This window comes from Neophocaena asiaeorientalis, unplaced genomic scaffold (genome assembly GCF_003031525.2).
Source record: "Neophocaena asiaeorientalis asiaeorientalis breed wild unplaced genomic scaffold, Neophocaena_asiaeorientalis_V1.1 scaffold433, whole genome shotgun sequence".
Taxonomy (NCBI): Eukaryota; Metazoa; Chordata; class Mammalia; order Artiodactyla; family Phocoenidae; genus Neophocaena; species Neophocaena asiaeorientalis.
Window position 1 is genome coordinate 2,415,708 of NW_020175040.1, and position 7,917 is coordinate 2,423,624.

General features: G+C 63.2%; 1 protein-coding gene across 5 annotated transcripts in view; it reads left to right on the forward strand.

The window, feature by feature from the left end:
- TPRA1 (transmembrane protein adipocyte associated 1) overlaps nucleotides 1-7,382 on the forward strand; it is a 9,491-nt gene extending 2,109 nt beyond the window's left edge. The window contains exons 1-11 of one of the 5 annotated variants that reach the window (XM_024763407.1): nucleotides 7-1,735; nucleotides 2,347-2,476; nucleotides 2,723-2,855; nucleotides 4,039-4,125; nucleotides 4,213-4,285; nucleotides 4,395-4,474; nucleotides 4,917-5,027; nucleotides 5,128-5,188; nucleotides 5,329-5,431; nucleotides 5,510-5,590; nucleotides 6,888-7,382. In XM_024763407.1, the coding sequence (XP_024619175.1) occupies nucleotides 2,364-2,476; nucleotides 2,723-2,855; nucleotides 4,039-4,125; nucleotides 4,213-4,285; nucleotides 4,395-4,474; nucleotides 4,917-5,027; nucleotides 5,128-5,188; nucleotides 5,329-5,431; nucleotides 5,510-5,590; nucleotides 6,888-7,131 (1,086 nt within the window). In that variant the 5' untranslated portion in view covers nucleotides 7-1,735; nucleotides 2,347-2,363 and the 3' untranslated portion in view covers nucleotides 7,132-7,382. Of the gene's footprint in view, nucleotides 1-6; nucleotides 2,477-2,722; nucleotides 2,856-4,038; nucleotides 4,126-4,212; nucleotides 4,286-4,394; nucleotides 4,540-4,772; nucleotides 4,785-4,892; nucleotides 5,028-5,127; nucleotides 5,189-5,328; nucleotides 5,432-5,509; nucleotides 5,591-6,887 lie in introns of those variants that run through there. The other 4 variants (XM_024763406.1, XM_024763408.1, XM_024763405.1 and 1 more) reach the window with 4 other exon arrangements.
- The last annotated feature ends 535 nt before the right edge of the window (nucleotides 7,383-7,917 follow it).

Here is a 7,917-nt window from a genome sequence, read left to right on the forward strand (position 1 = left end):
TGACACCCAGAGAGGGGAAAGACTCCCCCAAGGTCACGAAGAAAGAACCCGGCAGAGCCAGAAGCACAACCAAGGTCTACCCAACTCGGAGTCAAACCGGCCTACGCAGGAAAGGGAGTTTGTTGGATTCTGTAACTGAAAAGTCCGACCTGGGGTGCGGGTATCTACCTTCAGGTGTGGCTGGATCCAGGGGCTCCTGCAAGGCGCCATCTCCAGGATCTATTTCCATCAGTCTTTCACCACTGTGTTGGCTTTCTTTCCATGTGGGACTCCAATGTGCACATTCCCTGGAGTTGTGGAGGGGTGGAGTCAGCAGTACCTAAACCCTGTGGATGGGGACTGGGGTGCTGAGGTGCCCCCATGGGAAAATGGGGTGCTGGACAGGCAAGGCCAAGAGAAGCCCTCTGACTGCCCCCCCTCCCCACTCTATCCGGCCCTCCTGCTTCTGTCCCCATTCATCCCCACGGGCTTCTCTGCCGTGTGGGGTCCCTGCAGGACGTCAGGCAGCCCTGGACCCTGACCCTGTGTCACATGGGCACCCTGCGCCCTGCTCAGGTGCCCCACGCTGCGCCACACCACCCCCACTCCGAAACCTCTGGCTTACAGCAGCCGAGGCTCAGCTCCTGGCACTGGCAAGGGGCCCCTGCCCTGAACGCAGGGCATCAAGGAGGGTCCTGCAACGGCAGGGCACCTCGTTAGCGAGGCAGAGGGGCAGTGTCACGGGGCCACTGGGCTGGGCACCCCAAAGCTCGGGCCAGAGCCCCGGCCTCAGCCTGCCCTGCCGTCTTCCCTCACCCCAACGTGCGTCTGTCTGCGGGTCTTGCTGGCCAACCCTCCCAAAGGGGTCCCAGATCCCTCCACTCCACCCCCGCTGCCCCTGCTGGTTCGGCCACTGTCCTCGCCGGCCTGGCCGGGCACTCCTCGGTCTCCCTTCCCCTCCACGGCAGCCTCTCCACATGGGAGCGGGGCTGCGTCGCCCGCCTTCCTACACCCTCCTGTTGCATTTAAAGTGACCTCACCATGCCGGTGGTCCCGGCTGACCTGGCCCCTACCCTTTCTCCTCTCTCTTCCAGCCTGCTCTTTGTCCTTTGAACAGGCCAAGACTGTGTTTTCTTCTTAGCACTTATCTCTAGGAGAGGTTTGCTTTTTAAGTATGGTATTCGTGCTGGCTGTCGGCCTCCTCTCCGAGAATGAGGGCCCCAAGAGGGCAGGTGCGTCCTGGCACCCGGACCTGCCGGCTCATAGCAGGTGCTCGGCCATGTCAGCACTGGTGGAAGGGTGCAGAGCGCAGGAACAGGGAGGAAACCAGCTTCTTTCCTTGGACCTACCGTGTCAGGCACACGTTCTCCCCTGCAGTACCTCCCGTCCTTGGTGTATCCTCAGGCTGCCAGTGGGGACGCCATCCCAGAGCCGCTGGGTGGCCTGTGGGAGAGAAGGATGGGGATTCTGAGCCCTACGTCTCGGCCCTCCCGCTTCGGAATCTCCCCACTTTCGGCAGAGCAGCGCTCGTTCCACATCTTGGCCCGCGGGGTGCTGCCCTGCAGGCCTGCTGTCCAGGGACGTGAGCGCAGCACGAGAGCGGGATCCTGTTGCTTCGCTGCAAACCCTGCAGGAGGTGTCCTGGGCTGCTCCCTGCTGAACAGGAGACCTGCGCTCTCAGCATAAACGATTCATCTTTTCCATTTTTTTAAATCTACTGACGCGTAACCCATACGGAAAATCGCTTGGATCACAGGTGCGTGGCTCCATGAATCGCGACACTGGAGCACGCCAGCGTGCCCGCCACCGGGTCGTGTCTCCAGGGCTGGCCCCGCGCCCTCGACCCTCCACAGGGCACCCCTCCTGGTGCCCGTGTAGGGGCAGGCCGCGTGCCCACAGCTGGCCGGGCTCTGCTCAGTGCCCGGCTGCCAGGCCCTCCGTGTCACCGCAGGGCAGGAGTCACTCTCATTTCTGGCCAGCATTCCACCGGTCATGCGGACGCCCCGTTGACGTGTCAGTTCTGCTGATGGGGGCACTTGGGCTGCTCCCGCCTGGGGCTGTCGCGAATGGCCCAGAAATGGGGGCGCCGGGTCAGGAGCCCAGTCTGTTCAGTCATCGTTTTAAAGGCTGGCATCTGTCACGTCCCGCTGCCGCCCGGGCCCATGTGCTCCCTGCGACGTGCTGCTGCCGCCGTCCAGTCCCCGACACAGAGGCGACAGCGAGGAATGGCCCCTGTCCGGGGCTGGGTTGCGACCCGGGCGGGAGGGAGCGCCACACCTGCCCCCCACCTGCTGGCCCCCACCACCCGCCAGAGGCCCAGGGCTGCACAGCCCCTGCGCTGCTCACGTGGTGGCTCTCACCCCCCAGGGCCGGCGGCTGGCGGGATGGACACCCCGGAGGAGGAGATCTGGGCCAGCGGGGCCCCGCCCCCGGCGCCCAACATCAGCGTGCCGCACCGCTGTCTGCTGCTGCTCTACGAGGACATCGGCACCTCTAGGTGAGGCCAGCACAGTCCTTCCGGGCTGCGTGACAGGGGGTTTCCGGGGTCGGGTGTGTGTGTGTGTGTGTGTGTGTGTGTGTGTGTATGTGTGTGTGTGTGAGAGAGAGAGAAAGAGAGAGGGAGAGAAAGAGAGAGAGAGAGGGAGAGAGAGAGAGAGAGCGAGAGAGAGCAAGCGAGAGCGAGCGCCGGGTGGGCTGCAGACAAAAGCCCAGCAGTGAGCCACCTTCTGCACCCCCCTGCTAGGGTCCGGTACTGGGACCTCTTGCTGCTCGTCCCCAACGTGCTGTTCTTCATCTTCCTGCTCTGGAAGCTTCCGTTTGCTCGGGCCAAGATTCGAGTCACCTCCAGCCCCATTTTTATCACCTTCTATATCCTGGTGAGTTCATTCCAGTTGGTGACAGAAAACCCAACTCCAACTGGCTTAAGCTGTCTTTGTAATGAAAAACCAGCTTCAGGTATGGCTGGATCCAGGGCATTAACTGATGTCATCAGGACTGTCTCTCTCTCTGCATCTCTGCTGTCCTCTGGCCTTATCGCAGATGAGTTCTCCCCATAAGGTATCAGAGGTAGCCAAGAGCAGCTCTGAGCTAACCTCCCTGCCATCTCCAGTAGAAGGGTACCTCTTTCCTGATGCTGCAGTGTTGATCTGCAATTCCCTCTGAGTGGCCCACCTTGGAACCCCTGTTCATCCCTGATCCAGACTCTGTGACTAGCAGGGAAAGGGACACTTTGGAGCTGGGATGGTGGGGTCAGCTCAGCCAGACTGTATGGACTGAGGAGGGGTGATGGTCCCAGGAAGAAAATCGGGGAATGGTTACTAGAGGGAAGGGGAATGGATGCTGGGCTGGGGAAAAAGCCCACTGCATTCTGAACCCCAGCTGTGCTGAGTGACCGTGGGCCAACAACTTGGCCTCTCTGGACCTCAGTGCCCTCCTACACGACGTGACGTGGATCTGCTTTAGTTTGCGGTGCTCCCGTGAGCACCCAGTGGGACTGCGCAGAGCTCCAGCCCCGTGGGGGCCCGGCACACAGTGGGCGCGTGGCCCTGAGTGGTGTCACCCTCCCTGAGATGGGACATGGTTTTCAAGGCACAAAGGACAGAGTGTACAAATCTGGGCTCTTCTGTTCATATGTGTCAGAAAACTGAACTTAAGCTCACAGAAGCCCGGGGTGGGTGGGGGCGGGGTAGTAGTGACTGAGAAACTCACAGTCCCAGCTGGATCCCAGGGTGCTGTCTCCCTGTATTTCGTAGATGAGGTGCAGCACAGACAGGTCCCAGAGGCAGCGAGCGGCAGGTCTGGGATTAGAACCCGGCAGGCTGGCTGCACCACGTCACCCTAACAAGCCTTCCCAGGCTGTCAGCGTAGCCAGGAAGCCAAGGCCCAGAGGGGAGGCCAGGCCTCCCTGCATCCCACCCAGGCGGCCCGTTTAGTGTGGAGTCCTTCCATTCTTGAGGAATTGAGGGCTCCTGCAGACGTGGGGTGTGGGGTGCAGGCCCTGCGATTCCCGGAGCTCTTGTCCCCCGACGCCAACCCCCCAACCCCTCTCTCGCTCACCAGGTGTTCGTGGTGGCGCTGGTGGGCATCGCCCGGGCCGTGGTGTCCATGACGGTCAGCGCCTCAGACGCTGCGACTGTCGCTGATAAGGTGGGGCTGGGCCTGCTGGCAGGGCTGCTGGGCGCTGGGAGGGGGCAGCCGGCCCGCAGGCTGACGCTCTGCCCGCTCTGTGTCCAGATCCTGTGGGAGATTACCCGCTTCTTCCTGCTGGCCATCGAGCTGAGCGTGGTCATCCTGGGCCTCGCCTTTGGTGCGTCTGCTGCTGCGGCCAGGGCTCCCCCGCCCCTCCCTGGCCGGGGCCGACCCCACCGTGGTTCCCTAGGCTGGCTCCCGCTGCCTGACCAGCACGTTTCTTCCAGGTCACCTGGAGAGCAAGTCGAGCATCAAGCGGGTGCTGGCCATCACCACGGTGCTGGCCCTGGCCTACTCTGTCACCCAGGTGAGGTGGGGGAGGGCAGCCCCGCGGGTCACCGGGGCTGGGCATCCACTGCCTTCGGGCCCTGAGTCAGAGTTGAGTGTGCAGTGGCTCAGACTTCAAATGCAGCTAAGGAATCACCCGGGCTGCTGGTTAACAAGGCAGGTTCTGGGCCTCTCCAATTCCGATCCAGTAGGTTGAACTTACCGTTTCAACAAGCAGTCCAGGTAGGGAGAGTGCAGGTCTGTAGATCCCCGTGCGTCCAGAGACCCCTTTCTTACTTGGGGGCTGCCCCTCCCCGGGCCTGTTCTGAGGGCTGGAGCTGGGGGGCAGGGCGTGGCCAGAGAGCTGGCTAGAGCAGGGGACGGAGCGCCAGGCAGAGCGGGGCTTGGTGTGGTGGGGAGCCCAGGGACGGGGCGTTCCAGGTCCAGGAGCCCCTGAGACCCTCCCCTGCCCGCCGCTGCAGGGCACGCTGGAGATCCTGTACCCGGATGCCCACCTCTCGGCTGAGGACTTCAACATCTACGGGCACGGGGGCCGCCAGTTCTGGCTCGTCAGCTCCTGCTTCTTCTTCCTGGTGAGCTGGGGGGTGGCCGGAGCCTCGGGCACGGCCTGCTAGCGGGCTCAGCACTGGGCAGGAGCTCCCTGCGTCCCGGTCAGCGCCAGTGTCTCCGCAGGTCTACTCTCTGGTGGTCGTGCTCCCCAAGACCCCGCTGAAGGAGCGCATCTCCTTGCCCTGTGAGCGCCTGGGGACGGGGCTGGGCGCGGGGTGGGTGGCCTTGCGGTGGCCTGGAGCGGACAGCTCTGGGTGGGTGGGAAGCAGGGAGCTGGTCCGCTCCCGACACCTGGGCAGGACCTCATGCGCGCCCACCCTGCAGCACGGAGGAGCTTCTACGTGTACGCGGGCATCCTGGCGCTGCTCAACCTGCTGCAGGGGCTGGGGAGCGCGCTGCTGTGCGCAGACGTCATCGAGGGGCTCTGGTAAGCGGCCGGGGCGCGGGAGGGGGCAGGGGCCGGCCGGGTCGCTCCGCCGCAACCCTAACCTGCCCGTCCCCCCAGCTGCGTGGACGCCACCACCTTCCTCTACTTCAGCTTCTTCGCGCCCCTCATCTACGTGGCCTTCCTGCGGGGCTTCTTCGGGTGAGTCCTTCAGCGGGGGCTGCAGGGAGGGGGACTGGGGGGCGGGGTTCCAGGTCGCGCTCTGGGCTTGTTCGCCCCCAGCTTCCAGGCTGCGGGCGCCCCCGCGTGGCCGCCGTCGGGATCACGCCTTCTGCCTCGGGCATGCGCAGCCGCCACTGCAGCATCCCAGCCTCTGGGCTCGGGGCTGGGGGGCAGCTCAGGCTGGGACCGGAGCTTGAGGAGGCGGACAGGGTACATGTGTGTACATGCACGTGCGTGCAGATATACGTGCACACTCGGGCGCGCACACATATGCATGCGCCCCTATAGATACAAACATACACACGTGTATACAGGTGTATACGTGTGTAACGTGCGCGTGTACGCGTTTATATGCACATGTACACACACGCATGCGTACAGCACACCCATACAGGCACGCACAGGTTCACATAGACATATATAAATACAGACGTGACACATTATGCACACCACACACAAAGACGTGCACTTTTCCCGCGGGAGGCAGGCCGTGCCTGCTGATCTGCACCGTGTTTTCATTTAAGGAGAGATCAGCTCGTTCCTCAGCACCTGCTGTAGCCGCAGACACAAACCCCTGAGCTCGCGGAGCTTGTGTTCCATCTGGGGGAACCGAGTGGGGAGCAGTGCTGGGGCGAGTCCCGTGTGTCTGTGAATGTGGGGTGGGGTGCCCTTTCGTGACTCAGACGTGGTGGAAGCAGGCGTTCTGCCCCCAGCTCCCCCTTCCCTGCCTGCCAGGTCTGAGGGTGGGCTGCAGGGGTGCCTCAGCTCTGGAGCAAGAAGGACTAGATTGGATCCTCCCAGCCCTGATGTGCATGACCTCACACGTGATTTATCTCCCTGGCCTCAGGCTCCTTTTTGTAAATGGGGAGTGAGGCTTTCTCCCTGGACAGTTACCCAGAGGACTGAAGACAGGCGGGCACCTGGTGGGCAGTAGTTAGTGCTGCGGGGCAGGGGTCTGGGCCCGCGTCTGCCCCGCACTGTGGGCAGGTGCTGTTTTAAGGCCCATCATTTCCCCGGGTCCAAATCCTTCCACCCGTTTTACGGTGAGAAAGCAGGCGCTCGCCAGGCTCCCATGCCAGCAGCAGGAGGGCCGCTTTTAATACCGGTGTCCCAGCGGACTCCAACATCAAAGCAAGGAAGGGGACCTCGCGGGGTGGGTGTTTGGGGGCCGTCAGCACGTTTCTTGCCATGTCTGATGCTTCATTGCCCAGCCCCAGCGAGGAAGGCCTTTCCTGACCCACGGTGGGGCTCCCCTGCCTCTCTCCTCCCCCCCCAGCTCGGAGCCCAAGATCCTCTTCTCCTACAAATGCCAAGTGGACGAGACCGAGGAACCAGACGTGCACCTGCCCCAGCCCTATGCGGTGGCCCGGCGGGAGGGCCTCGAGGCGGCGGTGGCCGCCAGCACGCAGTTCGACTCGGCCGGGGGGGTGGCCTACCTGGACGATGTGGCCTCCATGCCTTGCCACACGGGCAGCGTCAACAGCACGGACAGTGAGCGCTGGAAGGCCATCAACACCTAGCCTGGCTGCCCCGGGAGGGCGGGAGGGCCTGGGGGCCCGTGGAGGGCCGGCTGGGGAGTGCAGAGCCCCCGGCAGAGGAGAACAGGGGGTCAGGCCCGTGCGTGGGCAGCGGCCCCGTGCAGGCCCTGTCCCGCCCTCTGTCCCCCACTTGCCTGCGGCCAGCTCTGCTTCAGCTGGGGGCCACCTCCCCCTCCACCTGCCCTCGCCTTGCTCGGCGACTCGGCCCTGACTCTGACGTCTCAGGGCCAGATGGGCTGAATTGTGTATATTTTCTTGATCTGTTTTCTAATAAAAAGGAAAAGGAGCAGAAGGTGTTGACGCGAAGGCTGTGCGGGGATACCGGGGCCAGGGTGCCCCTCTGCACTGGGAGCCCGGCGTACCTGCTGCGAGGCCCCGTCGGAGCAGAGGGGACGGCCATGGAAAGAACTATGGTTCCTGTGCGCTGTCCTGTCTGCCCCTCACGCTCTGTTATCCCGGGCAGCATTCCCCTCCTGCAGCTTCCGTTTCCGCATCTGTGACATAGGGATAAGAAGGCCTGTCTCGCAGGGATGTTCGTAAGGGTTAGCGGAGAGCAGGTGTGGCTAGCTGGCACGTGGTGGTGGAGCGACGGTGACCACAGGCGTTATTTTTAGGGACCGGAATAGTGCTCGGCACGTAGTAGGCCCTCGGAAGGTAGGATGCGGGGACTGATGTTCATAATCATGGATGTGATGAGCTGAAAGTGGGGACAGGTCCGAATAAAGCTCGGGGCCCTGGGGGACTGAGGGCCAGGCCGCGCTCCCCCTC